The sequence below is a fragment of the Cheilinus undulatus genome, linkage group 13 (genome assembly GCF_018320785.1).
Source record: "Cheilinus undulatus linkage group 13, ASM1832078v1, whole genome shotgun sequence".
NCBI lineage: Eukaryota > Metazoa > Chordata > Actinopteri > Labriformes > Labridae > Cheilinus > Cheilinus undulatus.
The window spans coordinates 43215250-43238898 of record NC_054877.1 but is presented as its reverse complement, the minus strand read 5'-3'; the positions used below and the strand labels follow the sequence as shown (position 1 = coordinate 43238898).

The 23649-nt window shown below is 41.8% G+C and overlaps 1 protein-coding gene across 1 annotated transcript in view; it reads right to left on the bottom strand.

Moving 5' to 3' along the window:
- Window positions 1–23649, bottom strand: part of LOC121520251 (mucin-2-like) — a 47868-nt gene that overhangs the window by 2546 nt on the left and 21673 nt on the right. Inside the window, exons 9-15 of the mRNA XM_041803625.1 lie at window positions 22020–22259; window positions 18192–18348; window positions 17968–18096; window positions 16464–16611; window positions 8416–9382; window positions 7273–8370; window positions 1692–1863 (exon numbers count right to left, since the gene is read on the bottom strand). Of these exons, the coding sequence (XP_041659559.1) occupies window positions 1692–1863; window positions 7273–8370; window positions 8416–9382; window positions 16464–16611; window positions 17968–18096; window positions 18192–18348; window positions 22020–22259 (2911 nt within the window). The remainder of the gene's footprint in view (window positions 1–1691; window positions 1864–7272; window positions 8371–8415; window positions 9383–16463; window positions 16612–17967; window positions 18097–18191; window positions 18349–22019; window positions 22260–23649) is intronic.

Below are 23649 nucleotides of genomic sequence, written 5' to 3'. Positions count from 1 at the left end.
TGAAAACAAACTTTTTATCCCATGTTTCTCAAGGGCCCACCCAGAGTAATCATTACCCTTTTCCCCCCTGTGCTACGCCCATACTCAAAACACACATATTATAGTTCCCCAAACGAGTCCTGACCATAACTGGGAGGGCTCCTGACAAGACCAGACAACATCTGGGCATGCTAATGACAGCGCTTGAAAATATCTTAACATGTTCCTTATTAGTCCTGGCAATGCCTAGACATGTTCCTGCCAAGTTGTGACATTTCCTGGGCTTGGCCTGATGAGTCCTGACGGCATCTGAGCATGTTCTACATGAGTCCTGACAAGTTCTGGACATACTCCTAATGAGTACGAACTACAACTGGGAATGCTTCTGATGAGGCTTGATAACATCTGACCATTTTCCTGAGTTGTCTTGTCAAGGCCCAGACATTTTTCTAAAACTTCTACTTCTAGACACATCCTGATGAGGTCAGACAATGCATGGGCATGTTCCTGCCAAGTTCTAACAACTTATGGACATGCTCCTGATGAGTCCTGACAATGTCATTATGTGCACTGATTAACCCTGGCCATAACTGGGCGTGCCTTTGGTGAATCCTTCATATATCAGTGCATGCTCCTGGTGAGTTCTGATAACATCCTGGCATGTTCCTGGTAAGTCTTGAAAACATCAGAGTATGTTTTTTTTCTGATAGGTCCCAACAACTTATAGACTTGCTCCTGATGAGCCACGACCACAACTAGGATTGCTCCTGATGAATCCTGCTGCTGCTGATAACCTGATGAGTCCTAAGTCTTGACATGCCCCTAACGGGTCCTGATGAGTCCTGACCACAATGGGACATCTGGGATAGCTACTGACAAGTCTTGACAATGTCTGAACATGTTTCTAATCAGTCCTGACAACGTCTGGCATATCCCTGCCAAGTCCTGACATTATCAGGGCATGATCCTGATGAGTTGTGACTACATCTGAGCAGGTTCCTGATTAGTCTTGTCTAAGAGTGGGAATGCTCCCGATGGGTCCTGGCTATATCTAGGCATGCTCCTGGTTAGTCCAGATATCATTCTGACATGTCCTAAAAACATCTGGATGGTAACTGATGAGTCATGACTAACATCTGGACATGCCCCTAATGGGTCCAACAATGTTTAAACTTGTTCCTGATGAGTCCTGGTAACATCTGGGTATTATCCTAGTCATGCATTATGTGGGCATACCCCTAATTAGTCTTTACAGCATCTGAGCACGCTCCTGATCAGTCCTCACTAGTCTAAACATGTTCTGGATTATTCCTGACAACATGTGCATAAGCTCCAGATGAGTCAATAACTGGGTGAGGTAACTCCAGTCCAAATTGCTGAGACATTGGCAATATAAGAATAAAATGACATGACTGGTGTTAACAGATAATCGACTCACTATATGGCTAGATTCAAAATCAAACTGTCCTTCTACAGCCTTCACTAGCTCTCTTTGTTTGACTGCTGCTCAGCCTTAAATTAACATGCTTTAATTGACACTGCAGAAAAAAGACTGATTGATGGATTTCCACTTAAATTCACCAGAATATTTGACCTCCGAGTCTAAAATCGAGGCAGAGACTGCTGCTGGACCTTCCCAGAAGCTCAGACAGATGAACCCCTGCCCAAAAACGATCATTTAAATTATTTTTTACTAAACATTGTCTACTTACATTCACATTCATAGTGGAAACAGCATCCGTTTTCATCATAGACCTTGACAGGCTCATGGTTATTGACACAATCAGGTTTGACTGGTACGGCACATGTCACAGCTTGCTTTATTATCTTGCCATCTTCACAGATACCATGGGTGCAGTTGTCAATCTTAAAGGTCTCATTATGCTGGACAGGGGACAGGAAGCACAAAGTTATGTTGGACACAAGTGTGAAGTCTTTGAAAGAATAGATTTAATTCATCAAACATTGCAGCGTTCCATTCTTTCAATGAATAACACAGGCTACATTACTCTATGATCTATAGCAGGGGTCATCAACTACATTTGTACAAAGGTCAGCTTTTTCCTAATCAGGCACTTTGGAGAGTTGAACTCTCAAATAAACAACTAAATTTTAAAAATGGTCTAGTAAACATATTTTTGTTTGAATATCTTTAATGCATTTTGAATGGATGTAATTGTTAGGATCTCTAACAGTGAAATCAGTCCCTATATCCAACCAGCCACAAGGGGGCGACTGAGATATTTAGTTGAATATTTCTGTATATGCTGTGTATGGTACATGAAAACAACCCAAACAGGAAAATTGCTCTCCCAAAATACCTGTTTCCGGAGGAAACTGCAGTCTTTATTGAGAAAGAATGAACTGATAAGCATTATATTTGCTAATAATGGCTGTCAGGTGGATTTCTGAAACATGGATGAGTTGTTTTAGAGTTGCACATTTTAATTTGACAATGTTATGGGGGCCAGATGGGGCAATATAGGGGGCCTGATGTGGCCTTCGGGCCACCAGTTGATTATCTCTGATTTATAGGTTGTTTGCAGATGATATGAAGTCATAGAAAGGAACTCCAGATGGGGAACTGAAATGATTTCTGCATAGAGAAGCACTATCGAAATGCCAAAGTTTCCTGCTGTCTACAGCTGTGCCAACCATTTAAATGGGTGAAAAAACAATCTTGAGCTATTTTTGAGTCCCTAATGTAGAGACACACTCAGGCAAAGATGTTTAAACAGCTCACAGAAAACTTGCATTATCACCAAGTGGTCAGGTTTGGCACAGTTATCCCTGATCTTGCTTGTGATTCCACAGCTGATGTTCATTGAGCCTCGCCTGTTGTGATATAAAATCTGTCTCTTTGGAGTGATCTGGATCATTTGACTCAACTATATCATAAGAGCAATTCTTTGGCTCCCAAGTGGCTCTGCATTTGGTGCCATTTGTCTCTAAACGGTAGTCAACTCCTGTTGTGGTCGTCTTAAAAAGCCGGTTTGGAGAAGCAGCTACCCACAAGGCTTATATTTAGTATATTAGCATTTCTATTACAGCATGTTTATGATAAATAAGTCAGGAAAAGCTGTCAAAGGGGCAGCTTGGTTGTTTTGAATCTACTGTATTCCCTTTTTTCCAACTACAACAGTTGGCAGCACAGCACAAATGAGCATTTTGATAGAACTTCTCTATGCAGAATGAGTTCCTATCCCATTTATGGAGTCCTTCACTGTAATTTGATCTAAGTCTAAAGCAACCTAAACAGTAATGTGAAGCCTATAGCTTTCATCACTTTCGATGTTTTACCCTTTTTCAATTTTATAAATCAATCATGGCCACTATGATTCAGCCTTTCTGACAAAAATGACATAAAACCCCTGAAATGTCAGAGTGAAATCAGATTTCTACAAAGTAATGCCAATTAAACAAAAATATGCACGATCAAATAAGCCATTGATTCCCAACCTGGGGTCCATAACCCCCGGGGATGAGTGCCAAAGATCTTGGGGGGGCCGTTAGGCTTTGTCTGCTCTGATGCTGCTAAAATTTTATGCGCCTCCTTCATAGTCCGATGTGCCATTTTGCAACTGAATGCAGTGCATGGTGGGAAATTTATCATCAGGGGTGCAACGATACACAAAATTCACGGTTCGGTTCGGTTCGATACGTTTTGTTCACAGTTCAATACATATTCGATACAGAAAATAGAGAAATTTCCATGCCTTTTTTCACTTGTTTATTGAAAATTAAATGTATCTGGTGCAGCTATGCCTGACACATTCTGCTGTGCATACTTAGCACCATATAAAACAAAAACAGCACCATGTAAAATTAAGAATAATATTACAAAAATAAATTTATCTGATGGAGAAATCACCCATCTTATGTGGTGCATTCTTAGCAGCAGAGTATATATTACAAATAAATTGCTCCCTGAATACTTTTTTAAACATTTGAAACATTCTAACAACACAGTATCAACCAAATACAGTACTGTATCATTTGGGGTTCCCTGATGGTGTATTTTCTATTTTTGGCAGAATATAAAACAAACACACCCAATACCTGACATGAAAACAATTTTAGAACCACTGTTCTATGGTGTACAATTCTATAAGAATATTTTAAAAAACATCAAATGAAAAATTAAATGTATCTGGTGCAGCTAAACCTGACACATGTTCTGCTGTGCAGATTATATCCACTGAGCTTTCAGCACAGAGCGCCTTATCAGAAGTTGATCAAATAAATATAAAACTGCGTATTTTTCGATTTAGTGGTCTCGGTTCAGTCCACCACTGTATTGAACAGTTCACTACAGATACATGTATTGTTGCACCCCTATTTATCATACCCCTTGGTTTCAAGTGTGGTCCTCAAGTGTAGCCCTTAGCCTTAGCCCTTGATTCAAAAGAGAGTAGATGCACTAGTGGGCTGATCCTCCAGCAACATAGCACATGGTTGTACTAGAAGCTAACAATGCAGGTACATTAACTTCAGTTCCATTCATAATCGATGTAGAAAGTATAAAAAGAACTAATTTTGTTTCTAGGGTCCCCAAGTTGGAATTATTCTGCATAAAAATGGTTCGCTCAGCATTGAGTGTGGCTACTGGTGAACTGTTGTTGAACTCTTTTGAACCTAAAACCCCAAAATAAGAAAAAAATTACCTCCATTCTTTGACCCTTGTAGATGCAGTGCTTTGGTGGTGATGGGGTTGTGGTTGCAGTCGTAGCAGTGGAAGTGGTTGATTGTGGTGTTGTTGTTATTGTTATTGGACACGAAATATTTTGTCTGTAAACTTGACAATGTAAACCACAGTATGCAAGAAAACAGGTCCCCAGGCCATCAGAAATATTGTACATCAATTCCCCTGTGAAATCAGAATTCAGATCAAAGATTAGCAAGGGTAACTATTTAGAAAGAGATAACAAAGTTCACCAACAGACCAGAGACCGAATGAAAAAGCTACAGTGCTTTTCCAGATAAAGTTAAAATTCCAGATATTCTAGATTTATCTCATACAAAGTGAAAAATTTCAAGCTTCAGTTTTTTAATCTTGATGACTATGGCTTACAGCTCACAAAAATCAAAATCCACTATCTCAGAATTTTAGCTGACTTAAAGGAAAAAGTGTGCTTAGAAAAGGAGCACAAGCTACAGTGATGAGCTCTGCCCTCAGAGGATTGTCAAACAAAGCAGATTCAAGAAGTTAGGGGAGCTTCACAAGCAGTGGACTGAAACTGGAGTCAGTGGATCAAGAGCCACCACACAGATGGGTCCAGGAAATGGACTACAAGTGTTGTGTTCTTAGTGTCAAGCCAGTCTTGAACCACAGACATTATCAGCGTCTCACTTGGACTAGGAGAAAAAGAGCTGGACCATAGCTAAGTGGTCCAAAACCCTGTTTTCAGATGAAAGTGAGTTTGAATTTTATTTGGCAATCAAGCTCCCAGGGTCTGGAGGAAGATCAGAGAGGCATGGAATCCAAGATGCTTTGAGACCATTTTTGTCAGATTCCACAGTCAGTGATGGTTTGAGGTGCCATGTCATCTGTGCTGTTGGTCTACTGCAGGGATGTCAAACTCAGTACCAGCGGGGGCCAGAATCTGGATTAAGGTCTAACCTGAGGGCCGAACAGGGTCAACATTTAACCAAAAACCGTCAACCTCATTTTCACTAGTGATGAATTATGGGAAGTAAAAAACAACTTAGCTCTAAATCTGATGATAAATACCATAAACATCAACATAAAAAAGTTAAAAGGTCAAAACACAAAATTAAAAGAAAAATAGAATAGAAAAAAAATTCATAAGACAGAAATATGAGACTGAAAGTCAAAATCATGAATGTAAAAGATCAAAATATGAGACAAAATTCACAGCTGTGGATTTAAAAGGATTTTATAGCTCTATATGAGAATATGAAATTAAAGGTTGTGAGTTTAGAAGGCCAAAATATGAGATAAAATTCAAAATCATGAGTTTTAAAGGCCAAAATATGAGGTAAAACTAGTATTTGTGAATTTAAAATGCAAAATATGTGATGAAATTTAAAAAACTGTGTTTAAAAGGCCAAAATTATTTCTTGAAAAGGTCAAAATTTGAAATAAAAATGTGAAATGGCAAGTTTAGGTTGTAATTTTAAGATGCAAAATTGAAAATGAAAACACAAATTAATTTTATTTGACATTTTTATACTCTTAACTCTAAATTTGATGACTTAAGGATTTTTTTTAATCATCGAGGTTTAGTTTACATTTTTATACTGGAGTAAATCTGCAGACCTCATACCGGTGGGCCAGTTATAGTTAAAATAAGATATGAGCTTGGGGGCTGGGTATAACTTGTACCATGGGCCGGATTTGGGCCCCGGGCCTTGAGTTTGACACCCCTGGTCTACTGTGCTTTATCAAGTGCAGAGTCAATGCTGTCAGCCATCTACCAGGAAATTCTAGAGACCTTCCCGTTTCCATCTGAGAAGCTTTATAGAGATACTGGTTTCCTTTTCCAGCAAGACTATAAGCACCTGTCCACAGTGAAGCCAAAACTACCAGAAACTAGTTTACTGACCATGTTGTTACTGTGTTTGATTGGTCAGCCAACTGGTCTGACCTGAACCCACAAGAGAATTTCTAGGGAAATGTCAAGAGAAAGATGAGAGACAACAAGCCTCAACAATACAAATGAGCTGAACACCACAGTAGTGCCACAGACAGATTGCCTCCATGCCATGTTGCAAAATTTGTGCAAAAGGAGTTTCGACCAATCACTGCGTGCATAAATGAGAGTATATGGAAGTGACACTTCTTGAGTTAAATGACAGGAAAAAAAAAAAAACATTTGAATGCTTTTCTATTTTTTTCAGATGTACCACTATTTCAGCAAGCAGTGCCTGCAGTGTCTACCACAGATCCCTGTTGTAAGAGTGGAAAGAAGTTAAAATAGAGGATCACTTACCAGGTTTAAATAAGGTTCCATTAAACGTGCAATAACATGGTGTGGTAGTGATTTTAGTAGTAGTTGTCGGTGTTGTAGTTGTTGGTGCTGTTGTTGTAGTAGGAGAGGGACTTGTTGTCTTAGTGGTGGTTGTTGTGGTTTCTGCTGGTGTTGTGGTCTCAGTGGTAGTAGTAGGAGGCGGAGGTGTTGTGGTTGTTGTGGTCTCAGTGGTAGTAGTAAGAGGGGGAGGTGTTGTGGTCTCAGTAGTATTAGTAGTAGGGGGAGGTGTTGTGGTTGTTGTAGTTTCAGTGGTAGTAGTAGGAGGGGGAGGTGTTGTGGTTGTTGTGGTCTCAGTGGTAGTAGTAGTAGTAGGGGGAGGTGTTGTGGTTGTTGTGGTCTCAGTGGTAGTAGTAGTAGGGGGAGGTGTTGTGGTTTCTGTGGTTGTTGTAGTTTCAGTGGTAGTAGTAGTAGGGGGAGGTGTTGTGGTTGTTGTGGTCTCAGTAGTAGTAGTAGTAGTAGGGGGAGGTGTTGTGGTTGTTGTGGTTGTTGTAGTTTCAGTGGTAGTATGAGTAGTAGGGGGTGGTGTTGTGGTTGTTGTGGTCTCAGTGGTAGTAGTAGGAGGGGGAGGTGTTGTGGTTGTTGTAGTTTCAGTGGTAGTAGTAGGAGGGGGAGGTGTTGTGGTTGTTGTGGTCTCAGTGGTAGTAGTAGTAGGGGGAGGTGTTGTGGTTGTTGTGGTCTCAGTGGTAGTAGTAGTAGGGGGAGGTGTTGTGGTTACTGTGGTTGTTGTAGTTTCAGTGGTAGTAGTAGTAGGGGGAGGTGTTGTGGTTGTTGTGGTCTCAGTGGTAGTAGTAAGAGGGGGAGATGTTGTGGTTGTTGTGGTTTCAGTGGTGGTAGTAGTAGTAGGGGGAGATGTTGTGGTTGTTGTGGTCTCAGTGGTACTAGTAGTAGGGGGAGGTGTTGTGGTTGTAGTTTCATTGGTAGTAGTAGGAGGGGGAGGTGTTGTGGTTGTTGTGGTCTCAGTGGTAGTAGTAGTAGTAGGGGGAGGTGTTGTGGTTTCTGTGGTTGTTGTAGTTTCAGTGGTAGTAGTAGTAGGGGGAGGTGTTGTGGTTGTTGTGGTCTCAGTAGTAGTAGTAGTAGTAGGGGGAGGTGTTGTGGTTGTTGTGGTTGTTGTAGTTTCAGTGGTAGTAGTAGTAGTAGGGGGAGGTGTTGTGGTTGTAGTTTCAGTGGTAGTAGTAGGAGGGGGAGGTGTTGTGGTTGTTGTGGTCTCAGTGGTAGTAGTAGTAGGGGGAGGTGTTGTGGTTTCTGTTGTTGTTGTAGTTTCAGTGGTAGTAGTAGTAGGGGGAGGTGTTGTGGTTGTTGTGGTCTCAGTAGTAGTAGTAGTAGTAGGGGGAGGTGTTGTGGTTGTTGTGGTTGTTGTAGTTTCAGTGGTAGTAGTAGTAGTAGGGGGAGGTGTTGTGGTTGTAGTTTCAGTGGTAGTAGTAGTAGGGGGAGGTGTTGTGGTTTCTGTGGTTGTTGTAGTTTCAGTGGTAGTAGTTGTAGGGGGAGGTGTTGTGGTTGTTGTGGTCTCAGTGGTAGGAGTAGTAGGAGGAGGAGATGTTGTGGTTGTTGTGGTCTCAGTGGTAGTAGTAGTAGTAGGGGGAAGTGTTGTGGTTTCTGTGGTTGTTGTAGTTTCAGTGGTAGTAGTAGGAGGGGGAGGTGTTGTGGTTGTTGTGGTCTCAGTGGTAGGAGTAGTAGGAGGAGGAGATGTTGTGGTTGTTGTGGTCTCAGTGGTAGAAGTAGTAGGGGGAGGTGTTGTGGTTGTTGTGGTCTCAGTGGTAGTAGTAGTAGGAGGGGGAGGTGTTGTGGTTGTTGTGGTCTCAGTGGTAGTAGTTGTAGGGGGAGGTGTTGTAATTGTTGTGGTCTCAGTGGTAGAAGTAGGAGGGGGAGATGTTGTGGTTGTTGTGGTCTCAGTGGTAGTAGTAGTAGGAGGAGGAGATGTTGTGGTTGTTGTGGTCTCAGTGGTAGTAGTTGTAGGGGGAGGTGTTGTAATTGTTGTGGTCTCAGTGGTTGAAGTAGTAGGGGGAGATGTTGTGGTTGTTGTGGTTTCAGTGGTGGTAGTAGTAGGGGGAGATGTTGTTGTTGTTGTGGTTTCAGTGGTAGAAGTAGTAGTAGGGGGAGGTGTTGTGGTTGTTGTGGTTTCAGTGGTTGTAGTAGTAGGGGGAGATGTTGTGGTTGTTGTGGTTTCAGTGGTAGTAGTTGTAGGGGGAGGTGTTGTGGTTGTGGTTTCAGTGGTGGTAGTAGTAGTAGGGGGAGGTGTTGTGGTTGTTGTGGTTTCAGTGGTAGTAGTTGTAGGGGGAGGTGTTGTGGTTGTTGTGGTTTCAGTGGTGGTAGTAGTAGTAGGGGGAGGTGTTGTGGTTGTTGTGGTCTCAGTGGTAGTAGTAGTAGGGGGAGGTGTTGTGGTTGTTGTGGTTTCAGTGGTAGTAGTTGTAGGGGGAGATGTTGTGGTTGTTGTGGTTTCAGTGGTGGTAGTAGTAGTAGGGGGGGGTGTTGTGGTTGTTGTGGTTTCAGTGGTGGTAGTTGTAGGAGGGGGAGGTGTTGTGATTTTTGTGGTTGTTGTGGTCTCAGTGGTAGTAGTAGTAGTAGGGGGAGGTGTTGTGGTTGTTGTGGTCTCAGTGGTAGTAGTTGTAGGGGGAGGTGTTGTGGTTGTTGTGGTTTCAGTGGTGGTAGTAGTAGTAGGGGGAGGTGTTGTGGTTGTTGTGGTCTCAGTGGTAGTAGTAGTAGGGGGAGGTGTTGTGATTTGTGTGGTTGTTGTGGTCTCAGTGGTAGAAGTTGTAGGGGGAGGTGTTGTGGTTGTTGTGGTCTCAGAGGTAGTAGTAGGGGGAGGAGGTGTTGTGGTTGTTGTGGTTTCAATGGTTGTAGTAGTAGGGGGAGATGTGGTTGTTGTGGTCTCAGTGGTAGAAGTAGTAGTAGGGGGAGGTGTTGTGGTTGTTGTGGTTTCAGTGGTGGTAGTAGTAGGGGGAGATGTTGTGGTTGTTGTGGTCTCAGTGGTGGTAGTAGTAGGAGGGGGAGGTGTTGTGATTTGTGTGGTTGTTGTGGTCTCAGTGGTAGTAGTGGTAGGGGGAGGTGTTGTTGTTGTTGTGGTCTCAGTGGTAGTAGTAGTAGGGGGAGGTGTTGTGGTTTCAGTGGTTGTTGTGGTCTCAGTGGTGGTAGTAGTAGGAGGGGGAGGTGTTGTGATTTGTATGGTTGTTGTGGTCTCAGTGGTAGTAGTGGTAGGGGGAGGTGTTGTGGTTGTTGTGGTTTCAGTGGTAGTAGAAGTAGGGGGAGGTGTTGTGGTCTCAGTGGTTGTTGTGGTCTCAGTGGTGGTAGTAGTCGGAGGGGGAGGTGTTGTGATTTGTGTGGTTGTTGTGGTCTCAGTGGTAGTAGTAGTAGTAGGGGGAGGTGTTGTGGTCTCAGTGGTTGTTGTGGTCTCAGTGGTGGTAGTAGTAGGAGGGGGAGGTGTTGTGATTTGTATGGTTGTTGTGGTCTCAGTGGTAGTAGTGGTAGGGGGAGGTGTTGTGATTTGTGTGGTTGTTGTGGTTTCAGTGGTAGTAGTAGTAGGGGGAGGTGTTGTGGTTGTTGTGGTCTCAGTGGTAGTAGTAGTAGGGGGAGGTGTTGTGGTTTCAGTGGTTGTTGTGGTCTCAGTGGTGGTAGTAGTAGGAGGGGGAGGTGTTGTGATTTGTATGGTTGTTGTGGTCTCAGTGGTAGTAGTGGTAGGGGGAGGTGTTGTGGTTGTTGTGGTTTCAGTGGTAGTAGAAGTAGGGGGAGGTGTTGTGGTCTCAGTGGTTGTTGTGGTCTCAGTGGTGGTAGTAGTAGGAGGGGGAGGTGTTGTGATTTGTGTGGTTGTTGTGGTCTCAGTGGTAGTAGTAGTAGTAGGGGGAGGTGTTGTGGTCTCAGTGGTTGTTGTGGTCTCAGTGGTAGTAGTGGTAGGGGGAGGTGTTGTGGTTTCTGTGGTTTCAGTGGTAGTAGAAGTAGGGGGAGGTGTTGTGGTCTCAGTGGTTGTTGTGGTCTCAGTGGTGGTAGTAGTAGGAGGGGGAGGTGTTGTGATTTGTGTGGTTGTAGTGGTCTCAGTGGTAGTAGTAGTAGTAGGGGGAGGTGTTGTGGTCTCAGTGGTTGTTGTGGTCTCAGTGGTGGTAGTAGTAGGAGGGGGAGGTGTTGTGATTTTTGTGGTTGTTGTGGTCTCAGTGGTAGTAGTTGTAGGGGGAGGTGTTGTGGTTGTTGTGGTTTCAGTGGTAGTAGTTGTAGGGGGAGGTGTTGTGGTTGTTGTGGTTTCAGTGGTGGTAGTAGTAGTAGGGGGAGGTGTTGTGGTTGTTGTGGTCTCAGTGGTAGAAGTAGTAGTAGTAGGGAGAGGTGTTGTTGTTGTGGTCTCAGTGGTAGTAGTTGTTGGGGGAGGGGTTGTTGTTGTGGTTTCTGTCGTTTCTGTTGTTTCTGTTGATTCAGTTGGCTCTTCTGATGTGGTGGTTTCAGTTGTTGTTGTCTCTGGAGTTGTAGAAGGGGGTGTTGTGGTTTCAGTGGTTGTTGTGGTCTCAGTGGTAGTAGTTGGAGATGTGGTTGTTTCAGTTGTGGTTGTGGTCTCTGGAGTAGTAGTAGGGGGAGGTGTTGTGGTTGTTGTGGTCTCAGTGGTAGTAGTAGGAGGGGGAGGTGTTGTGGTTGTTGTGGTCTCAGTGGTAGTAGTTGTAGGGGGAGGTGTTGTGGTTGTTGTGGTTTCAGTGGTGGTAGTAGTAGTAGGGGGAGGTGTTGTGGTTGTTGTGGTCTCAGTGGTGGTAGTAGTAGGAGGGGGAGGTGTTGTGATTTGTATGGTTGTTGTGGTCTCAGTGGTAGTAGTGGTAGGGGGAGGTGTTGTGGTTTCTGTGGTTTCAGTGGTAGTAGAAGTAGGGGGAGGTGTTGTGGTCTCAGTGGTTGTTGTGGTCTCAGTGGTGGTAGTAGTAGGAGGGGGAGGTGTTGTGATTTGTGTGGTTGTAGTGGTCTCAGTGGTAGTAGTAGTAGTAGGGGGAGGTGTTGTGGTCTCAGTGGTTGTTGTGGTCTCAGTGGTGGTAGTAGTAGGAGGGGGAGGTGTTGTGATTTTTGTGGTTGTTGTGGTCTCAGTGGTAGTAGTTGTAGGGGGAGGTGTTGTGGTTGTTGTGGTTTCAGTGGTAGTAGTTGTAGGGGGAGGTGTTGTGGTTGTTGTGGTTTCAGTGGTGGTAGTAGTAGTAGGGGGAGGTGTTGTGGTTGTTGTGGTCTCAGTGGTAGAAGTAGTAGTAGGGAGAGGTGTTGTTGTTGTGGTCTCAGTGGTAGTAGTTGTTGGGGGAGGGGTTGTTGTTGTGGTTTCTGTCGTTTCTGTTGTTTCTGTTGATTCAGTTGGCTCTTCTGATGTGGTGGTTTCAGTTGTTGTCTCTGGAGTTGTAGAAGGGGGTGTTGTGGTTTCAGTGGTTGTTGTGGTCTCAGTGGTAGTAGTTGGAGATGTGGTTGTTTCAGTTGTGGTTGTGGTCTCTGGAGTAGTAGTAGGGGGAGGTGTTGTGGTTGTTGTGGTCTCAGTGGTAGTAGTAGGAGGGGGAGGTTTTGTGGTTGTTGTGGTCTCAGTGGTAGTAGTAGTAGGAGATGTGGTTGTTTCAGTTGTAGTTGTCGGTGTTTGTGAAGTTGTTGGCGGAGTTGTGGTCCTTGTAGTGGTTGTTTTGGTTGTTGTTGTTGGGGAGGTCGTGGTTTCTTTGGTTGTTGTTGATTGTGTTGTTGTTACTGTGCTAGTAGAAATTGAGGTGCTGAATGTGAACGGGGTTGTTGTAGGTATAGCAGTTGTGGTTGTTTTACATGGGGAGAGGGTCCTTTTGATTGTTCCGTTGACACCACACACAATCTCAAAGCAGTATCCCAAGCCATCGGGATAACTGTCGATTACCTCCCCATATTTGTAGAAATGTCCATCATAATAGCAACGACAATCTGCAAATGAAATGACATTTTTACAGTGGATGACTTTTTCACAATGTTGATTAATTGTAGTTTATTTAGTTGTGTGCTTCTGTGATATAGAGAGACCAACAATTTTTTGATGGATGGACATAAATACCGTGTACTTACAGTGAACGTCGTAGTCACACTTTATTCCAGAGCTTTTACAGAGACTATGAAACAGAAGAAATTATTGAAGTTATCACTCAATGGTCTCAAAATGTTTGGACATAAATGATCATATTTTACAGGTCTAACAAAATACACAATCCAAAGACATTTAAGTTGTACTCAAATATCTAGATATCCAGCTTAAACACCCAGACTTTGTATAATTTCAGAGGAATACAACAACTGTTGCCTGGGTTCTTCACCAGCCAAAGCTTCATGGGAGTGGCAAAGTGAAAGCCACTGTTGGAGGCATGAGGGAGACTCCATGGTTAAGTTGAAGAAAGTTCTTTGGTCATTTTGAGGGTATCTTTCAAAATGAGCAAATCTCCATTATTTTAGTAATTGATGTTGTCAAAAAGTAGAAAAAACTTTAGGATCTTCAGTCATATTTTTAACCAAACAAGAAATACAGATGTCTGAATTGCAGAAATAAGTTCGCAACATTTGCGAAAGTGGTTGGACATGGTGGGAAGAAAGGGTTTTAGACAGTGTTCAGGAAAATATCTGCAATTTTTGGCATTATAGAATTAAACACTGCCCAATATGTAGTTTGAAGAGATACTGATATTTCTTAAAAGTGTGATGAATTGCCCAGCTCTTCCTCTGATGAAAACACGCTCAGGCCCCTCAGAGTATTCAGCCCCACACAGTGTTCCAAATTATTATGCCAATGATATTTTTCTCTGATTTTCCTGAATAGTCGCCCTAAGTTCATTAAACATTTTTACGTTATATTGTGATATTTGTTTTTTACTATGATATGAACAATCATTCAACCCCAATTACCAAAAAGTTGGGTCACTGTTTAAAATGTTAATAAAAACATACGTCAATGATTATCAAATCTTATAAACCCATATTTTATTTACAATAGAATATAAACAATGTAACAGATGTGGAAATTAAGAAATTTTACTTTACATGAGAAACACTAGCTCATTTCAAATTTGATGGCAGCAACATATTTTTGGCTGATCACCGAGGGCAGTCCTACAGATGGCTCTGTCCGTATACTGACTGAGGCTACTTCCAAGGGCCTACAATAACAGAGCTGGGTTTGCTTGGACTGAATGCTGTCTGTAATGGCTGCCTCCACTGCTCAAAATACTCAGATATAGCTTTAGCCTCTGTTTCACCAGAACTGGGCCACATTGCTGTATGACAAAAAATAAAACAACCCTATAAGCTTTTCATGTTGGGAAAGATGTTTTCACTTCTCTGCTGAGCTGCTTTGGCATGACTGTGATAGTTGAGGGGGAAAAGGGAACTTGCTTTGTAAATGCTTGTGGACTAGCCGAATGTTAGCTCGGCCTTAGCCAGACCTGCGAAAGAAAACGATGATGTCGCTCTTCTGCCCCCCCACTTTGGCATGACAATGTGATCATGACGGGGGAAGGGTCAGTTGTTGTATACAGCTAATGAGTTGTTGTGTCCCAGCAAATGACCGCATTAGCAGGCCTGTCATTAGTGGGGACTGAGCCGCAGCGAAGCTTCTATCTCAACGTTCTGTCTCAACATATCTAAATCCAAACAAGTGCAGAAAGCAACACTCAAAGCGTTCTGTGACAGAAAAATAAACACTCCCAGTCTGTTTCGGCATGCCTTTCCGATCATGGCAGTGGGCTAGTCCCGTCTTACTCTGGCGTTAGCTGTTAGCTTGGATGTCACAGTAGGAACCACTGCTCTCTACTCCAACCTAGGCGCTGATCCTGTCGAAATCAGGGCACAGCCACACCGACAGCTTGTCTTGTGCAAGGGAGAGCTTTTTGCTCTTTTCCTGTGGTGTTGTCTTCCATTTGCGCAGTAATAGCAGAGAATACAGAGAGCTTCAGCTGAGTTGATGTGTGTCTGTGTTTAACCAATCAGATGCGGTAGAACAAAAGCAGGAGGGGAGGGGGGGATGCTCAGGTTTCATCTCCTCACACACAGAAGGAGCCAGAGAAAGAGAGAGGACAACTTGTAGCTTTTTACATTTCAGTAACCACTTACTATAACCTTGGCTAAAAATAATAAACTACTAACAATCATGACAACATCACTCTGCCAGAACACACATTTCAGTCAGGCATTTCAACAGGCATCCCAGATAGTTGCAGTCAGCTATATACTAGGTTTTTCCCTAGTCTTGTTTAAAAAGTAGGGACAGAGCCAGGTTTACCTGTAAACACCTCGGAAGTGAGGAGACCAATTGCTGGAGTTTGAGGGAAGCAATTTCGTCCCATTCTTGTCTGATGAACTGCTCAACAGTTCTAGATCTTCTTTGCTGGAGTTTTCTTTTTATGATGCTTCAAATCTTTTCTATTGGTGAAAGATCTGGACTGCAGGCAGGCCATTTCAGGACCCAGAGTCTTCTACTGTGAAGCCATGCTGTTGGGATGGATGTGGTTTAGCACTGTCTTGCAGAAATAGTCGAGGCCTTCCCTGAAGAGACGTCTGGATGGGGGCACATGTTGATCTAAAGCCTCTGCTTTCCAGCATTGATAGTGCCTTTCCGGATGTGAAAGCTGCCCATGCCATAGGCACGAATGCAACCCAATACCATCAAAGACGAAGGCTTTTGAGCTATGCACTGATAACTGATAGCCAGATTGTCCTTCTCCTTTTTAATCTGCAGGACACGGCATCCAGGGTTTCCAAATAGAATTTCAAATTTTGATTCATCTGAGCACATAACAAATTTCCATTTTCCTTCAATCCATTTTAAATGAGCTTTAGCCAAGAGAAGACGGCAGCCTTTCTAGATCGTGTTCACATATGGCTTCTTCTTTGCCTAAGACAGCTCTAACTTAGGGCACATTCACATCAGAGCTGTTTGGTCCGCTTTAAACGAACTCTGGTCCGTTTTCCTGGATAGCTCGGAGTGGTGTGAAAGCTCAAACGAACTCTGGTGCGGACCAAACAAGCGGACTCTGGTCTGCTTGAAAACAGGGGGTCTCAGTCCGCTTCCAAACAAACCTTGGTGCGGTTTGTTTGAGGTGTGAAAGCAAAGCGGACCAACTTGCGAACCAAAGGCAGGAAGTGGCATAAAGTGTAACGATATATGGATTTATATGTGATTTAATACACTCAAACACATGTCGGGACTTCGCTTGCCATCTGTGTAGCCATAACAACACGTCATACTCGGTGCTGATTTATTCATCTCATGTAAAGAACGACATGCAGGACAGCTCACCACCTTGCTGCCTGCTCATGATTCCCCAATGCAAGAGCAGAAACCCCAAGACGGCGTAAATTCTGTTTTTTCATTGTTTATGTGGAAGAAAAGACCAGCAGGAGGATCTGTTGCCCTGTCCCTACTTTTTTGAGATGTGTTGCCGCTATCAAATTCAAAGTAGCAAATACTTTTTTTTAAATAGCAAAATGTCAAAAGGTCGAATATAAAAAGAATAAGAAATGCCTGTGTCTAATAATAAGCCTACTTTACGTAAAGAGATGTACCAAGTGTAGCAGTTCTCCGATGGAAGCTGTTCTCCAATATGATAATGGTTGCCCTTGTCATCGTAGCAGCCACACTGATCCCAAGCAACACACTTCATGGAGTCTTCGTCAAAGTAGGGACGGGTGAAAGGACACTCTGGATAGCAGCCTGCAAAACCATTACTGGATGATTAATCCTCAAGATAAAAAAAAAAAAGAATGAATTTCACATTCAAATATAAAAAGGATCAAAGCACTTTACTGTCTGTCAGCCTTGCACACATTAACTTCACAGGTGTTGTTCAGTGTGAATCCTCCATGATGGAGGATATCTACAGGTGCTTTCAAATGTGAATCCTGTTTGACACAAGATCTGTACAGGTGCTGATTTAATCTTCTTTGTAATCATACAGTCTGTAGCCTGTCAGTGTAAATCCACTATAAGCTATAGGCATTTCAAAGAAATAGCAGCCTATTAACCTTGCAAAGCAAATGGATATGCCTGTTTCCCTGTTTCTCACTAGCGAATCCATCTTGCAAAAGCTGACGTCTGAACTGTTTAGGCCTGTTAGAAAGTGACAGGACCAATCAGCATCGACGGGCAGTACTTTCGGGCATGGTGGAGTCATGACGTAAGCAAGCAGCAACAAGAGGCTGGTGCAGTAATGGCGGAAGAGATTAGCGTGAATGCTGCTAAAGCACCAGTTTTATCAGTGTTTGACGACCTTTTTTTGTTGACAGAAGAACAAAGAAAAGCATTGAGCTTTTTTCTTTTCAAAGTCATGTATTGACATGTCAAAAGTAGCTATGGTTCGTGGCATTATGCAGTTCTCTATGGAGCTTACTCCTTCAGTAGGGGTGGCTACGTCACGTTTTTTTGCTCTGATTGGCCCGTAAAGATGTGACAGACAGAACGTTCATCCAATCACTCTCCAAGTTTTTTTTTTTTTCAAAGGCTCTGCCCTTTCCCAAACACTGTCTATGAGTGGTTTTCCAGATGGATATGTGAAACAAATCCATCTGGCGTGCCAGGTTAGCAGCCTATAAATTTAATCTTGTTTACATGTATGTGCTGGTGTCGGTGGTGGGGGCCCTCTATGATTTTTGGGGCATAATTGTTACCCCAGGACCCTTCAGTCTTTGAGGGACATTAATGTAACTCTGTTGCTGTTAACGGAGATTGCAAATAGACCGTGTTTTTCTGTAAATATGGTTGATGTACAAAGTTGTGTCTTCGCCATGACCATAGCTAATATTCCAGTAGCTTGTGGTAAGTCAACATCAAATGGTTATGATTTTATGGCTAACAGTCAAATCAAAAAAGCAGCATAGACTGAATGATGCTGTGGCTGATAGGGACAGTAGAAAGGTAGGAACTTGGCTTGTCTTATGCCCCCTCTGTTTTGAAATTCCAGGGTAGATGCACCTCAAACTCTGGGCTTTAGTTACTCTTTGAGCACATTCACCAGATCAAAACAGTAGAGTATGGAGAAGCATCAAATCCCGTAATATGGATTGGAAGTACCTTCCAGTGCGCTGATGAGATTGGAACAGTTTCCTGATGGATTTCTACATGTCTTCATGCACTGAACTCCACAAGGCTTGTAGTGCCACTCACAGTCATCAGGGGCGTTGAAGTAGTCACAGAATATAGCTGCAAAAGAGAAACATAAAGTACATCTGTGTTCTTGTTCTCTAAATTTAGGATGCAGTCTGCTATGACTCCAGTGTGAAGGTAGCCAAACTCACGGCATATGTTCGGAGTTCTCCATCTCACACAGACCCCAGCATCACTACAAGCTTTAGCATAGGCGGCCACAACTGTGCAGAAACACTCGCAGTCTCCACCACTGTCACAAGCACAAGAGTCTTTAACACAGTTGTCATAGAAAGGAGTAGGATCCACCTGGAACACAAGGAGAAAAGTGTACTTGAAGCTGTGGAGGTTCCTACTGATGTTGCCCTGTGCTGATGGGAGCAGATGAAGAAATCACCCACGCTGTTTTATTGCTACAGTGGACAGGGTTGGTAAACACTTTTAAAAAAATTGAATTTAACATTTTTAATGATCTTTTAGAGACCTGAACTGAGAGAACAATACTTTTTTTGTGCAGAAAACAGTAAAAACCTAAAAGTAACCAAGATTCTTCAGTACACATGACCAGGGCTGAATTTTGTTATGGTGCTAAAGATAGCCTCCAGTGTAAATAAATGGGACTTAACCCTTACTGCATAGCCGTCATGTTGCTGCCACCAATTATATCCAGACTTTTCTGGGGCAATCTTTAACTCACTGAGTGCCATTTTGCAGCTTTTTCCGTCACTTTTTTTTTTTAATCATCATGACTGTGTCAATGCTATCAAAATAAATTTTGGAGGGTGATTTTTACAATAGAATTTTGAAATTTTAAGACTAAGTCATTAATAAGATCTTCACACTTTTTGTGAACACTCAGTATGTTGGTTTTATGATGTAAAGCTTTCATTCTGGATTCATTGTTTAAAATTTGCAGTTTTTCCTTTTCGTCTACAAATGTCAGCCATTTTCACATATTTTGCATGAGGCAGAATTAAATTTTGAATTCCCAAACACACGGTTTCCTAATTCTAGTGACTTATTAAGATCTTAAAATAAAAACAGCATAAAAAATTCAAAGTCGTTGTTTATGATCAACATATTCAAGGCTGTGATGATCACTCTCAAAAAAATTAAATGTGCATGTAGTATAAAACACATTTCACCTTTTTTTTTTGTTACAAAAATCTTTTTGCACTTAGTGTTGCACAGTGTAATTTCCTGGGTTGCACTTAAAATTGCAGTCAATAATAATGAAATAAAAAATAAGGCATAAAATCAAAGTTGTTGCTCATGTCGTGGTTGACCTCCTGTGCTCTAGAGCTTTTTGTGTTGAAGAGGAGGCTCTCTGTTTTTTTCTCTCTGCAGGTGGGTTGAGCGGCGCAGAAGCAATGGCAGTCACAGCTGCAGCTAATCTCTGGGCAACCAGGATCTCCTTTTTACACCTCGTGTTGAAACTTCAGACATCAGAGTATTTGTAATAGTTGCACAGGATTTCTGTGTTTTTAATCCCATCAAACATGTCTGTGAATTTCCAACCGTTGCATTATTATTCTAATTACTGCTTCTCATTTAGTTAATTTTGGTTTATGTGTAAAAATGGCTTTATTCGACTTATTTATTAGAACTCTGAGGTCCAAATGTGCACGTGCACTGCTGCTCTACTTCCCCCAGTTTCTCTTTGCAAATGCCTGACCTCAGATCAGTATCATTTTACTGCACATTTCATGCTTTGATGATTTGTGTTGCTCAATATTCAGAGGTTAGGCTGCAACAGCTGATCAGCGTGAGGAGGATTGTTGTGGATGCGTTACAATCCTAAAATTACACAGCGCAGAATATCATCAACAGCGTTAAAGGGGACATATTATGCAAAAATCACTTTTCAGGCTTTTCCAATAAAAATATCTGCCCCTGGTCTGACCACAATCCTCTCAAGTACCAGAAAAATCCATTTCCTCCTCCCCTCTCTTTCACCACTTTTCAGAAAATGTGTGCTGAAACAATCCGTTCTCAGATTTTCCTCTCATGACCTCATGTGGAGAGTTAGCTCCACCCCCAGGTTTGGTTGGTCCTCCCTGCTTGGAAGAAAGCTCTGCCCTCCTCTCCCGATCTTACTCTAAGCTGCAAGGAAATAGATGTGGCACTCCTGATGTTATGTTACAGATGCTTTTATCCAAAGTTCAGGACCTGACCAGGATTTAAACCTTCAGTCTCCCAGACCAGAATCAGCAGGGTAACCCACTGAGCTATCCAGCATCTCAGCTGGCAGCTAAGAATTTTCCTCCAAGCGGGGAGGGTCAGCTAAACCTGGGGGCGGGGCTTACTCCCCACATGGCATCATGAGGGGAAAATCTGTGAATGGCTTGTTTCAGCACACATTTTCTGAAACGTGGACAAAGAGGAGGGGGATTGTTGACAGGCCAGGGGCATATATTTTTGTAAGAAAAGCCTTGAAAAGTGATTTTTGCATAATTTGTCTCCTTTACAAGACATATTGAGGAGGGTAGAAATACTTTTTTGTTGTGTTTTGGAGACTGTGGTTAACAGTCTGTATAGGTGACATGACGGAAACCTGCAAAACTTGAAGCGCGTAACATTGCATATTTTATATGATCTTTAGAAATGAAATTCACTGTGCATTTTCATTGTTGCAGCCATGCAGCACCTTCATGTCTTTCTTCAGAAAAGTCTGTAAATTTGAGTAAATTACAGACATTGCTTATCCCATGTGAAAGCACAATGCCAAACACTGACATCAGGGACTAATTCATAAATTATCAGAGGTCAACAGGTCACTGTGTGAACAGTACTTTGGTGTACTTTTCCTAGTGAATTTCTCAATGACTTTTTGACTCCGCTAATTCCTTTTATCCTCTTCTCATACAACGTCTCCAACTTCCTGCCAGTGCTTCAGCCTGCCACCAGCCAGCTCACTTACTATCGTTTCTGCACCATTGCCTTCTATGTAATAAACTCCTTTTCCCCTTCAGCCTTGACTCATTTTCTTCTTCTGGGTCCTAGTTTGCTAATTGTCACACAGTATAAACATATTCAAGGCTGTGATAGTCTCCTTGAAGGAAACTGAATTTGCATGCAGGATACAAAATACATTATTATTTGTGGGGTTTTTACATAAAAAATTGGACTTATTCTTCTTAAACTTTCATTGAAAGGGGTAAATTCCCAAAAATAATTCAATATTTGATATTAATGATCAGGTCTAATCTTGTTTAAAAATAAATGGAAAAAAAGGTGAATTTTTTTAAAGTGTGTTTTTTACTCCTATTGATGTATGACATCCAATTGGACCACTTAGAACCCAAGAATAGAATTTTTTATTAAAATCTAAAAATAAAAAAGGCACAAAGCTCATAATAGCTGTTTATTAAAAATATATTAAAGGAAATTTAAATGTCCTTTAAGGAAATTCAATTTGTATTTAGTACATAAAAAACATGCGTTGTGTTTTTTGCATTGTAAAAATCAAGGTGTATTTACACTTAAACCGGCATTAAAATTCCTGAAAATAATCAATATTTGATATTTGTGATTGGTCTACACTTGATAAAAATTCATTCATAAAAAGTGAAGCTTCTTTTTTTAAATCCTGTTCATGTATGCTGTCATTTCTGGCCATTTACACCCAGAGTGTAACTATTTCTTAAAATCTTACATTAGAAAATAATGCAAAAAAATCAAAGTGGTTGTTCATTATTAACAAATACAAGGCTGTGATAACATCCTTCAATAAAATTCAATTTACATGTAATATATTAAAATATGACATTTTTGTGCTTTTTTTAAAGGTATTTTATGCACTTTAACTGGCATGTATAGGCTTAAATTCCTAAAAATTATTTTATATTCAACATTTATTATCAGGTCTGATCTAGATTAAGAAATCAATGCATAAAGAAGTTGTAAAATTATATTAAAGTATATTGTTTTAATTTATATTTGCGTCTTCTGTCATTTTTGGTCACTTCCAGCGTATTTACCTTAGAATGGCACTTGCCGAAGGCGGCACTGATGACGATGGTGCAGTGTTTCTTGGCCCAGGGTGCTCTGTAGACATTGGCTAGACAGGGATCAGTGATCGGCGGGGGCTGAGGGCAGCTAGGTAAAACCTTCCAGCTGCTTGCAAACTCAATACTGTCTGCTGTGATGTCCATGAATGAAGTCATGAAGTCATTCTCACTGTCACCATCAAAGTTTCCACATAAACCGCAGACTTGCCGCTGAGAGGGAGGAGGAAGAAGACAGCAGTGTTAACATGGTTTTTGCTCCTCAGGAGGTCTAGTCTAAGACTAGCTAAAAAAAAAAAGATCTTTTATGATAAAAGCTTTGATTAAAAGTACAATGCAAATTCCAAAAAAGCTAAGGTGCTGTGTAAAATGTAAAAAAAAAAAAAAAATGCAATGATTGTCACATCTCATAAACCCAAATTTTATACACAAAAGAATATAAACAACATATCAGATGTGAAACTAAGACATTTTACCAATTCTTGAAAATATTAGCTCATTTGAATTTGATGGCAGCAACATAGCATATCACATCAACAGTAAAAGACAGAAGAAATATAGTCTGGGATAGTAGAAACAGAGTCTGAGACAGTAGAAACCTAGTCTGAGACAGTAGAAACCTAGTCTGAGACAATAGAAACCTAGTCTGAGACAACAGAAACCTAGTCTGAGACAGAAGAAACCTAGTCTGAGACAGTAGGAATTGAGTCTGAGACAATAGAAACCTAGTCTGAGACAACAGAAACCTAGTCTGAGACAGAAGAAACCTAGTCTGAGACAACAGAAGCCTATTCTAACACAGTAGGAACTGAGTCTGAGACAGTAGGAACTGAGTCTGAGACAGTAGAAACCTAGTCTGAGACAGAAGAAACCTAGTCTGAGACAACAGAAGCCTATTCTAACACAGTAGGAACTGAGTCTGAGACAATAGAAACCTAGTCTGAGACAACAGAAACCTAGTCTGAGACAGAAGAAACCTAGTCTGAGACAGTAGGAACTGAGTCTGAGACAATAGAAACCTAGTCTGAGACAACAGAAACCTAGTCTGAGACAACAGAAACCTAGTCTGAGACAGAAGAAACCTAGTCTGAGACAGAAGAAACCTAGTCTGAGACAATAGAAACCTAGTCTGAGACAGAAGAATCCTAGTCTGAGACAATAGAAACCTAGTCTGAGACAGTAGAAACCTAGTCTGAGACAACAGAAACCTATTCTAACACAGTAGGAACTGAGTCTGAGACAGTAGAAACCTAGTCTGAGACAATAGAAACCTAGTCTGAGACAACAGAAACCTAGTCTGAGACAGAAGAAACCTAGTCTGAGACAGTAGAAACCTAGTCTGAGACAACAGAAACCTATTCTAACACAGTAGGAACTGAGTCTGAGACAGTAGAAACCTAGTCTGAGACAATAGAAACCTAGTCTGAGACAACAGAAACCTAGTCTGAGACAGAAGAAACCTAGTCTGAGACAGTAGGAACTGAGTCTGAGACAATAGAAACCTAGTCTGAGACAACAGAAACCTAGTCTGAGACAACAGAAACCTAGTCTGAGACAGAAGAAACCTAGTCTGAGACAGAAGAAACCTAGTCTGAGACAGAAG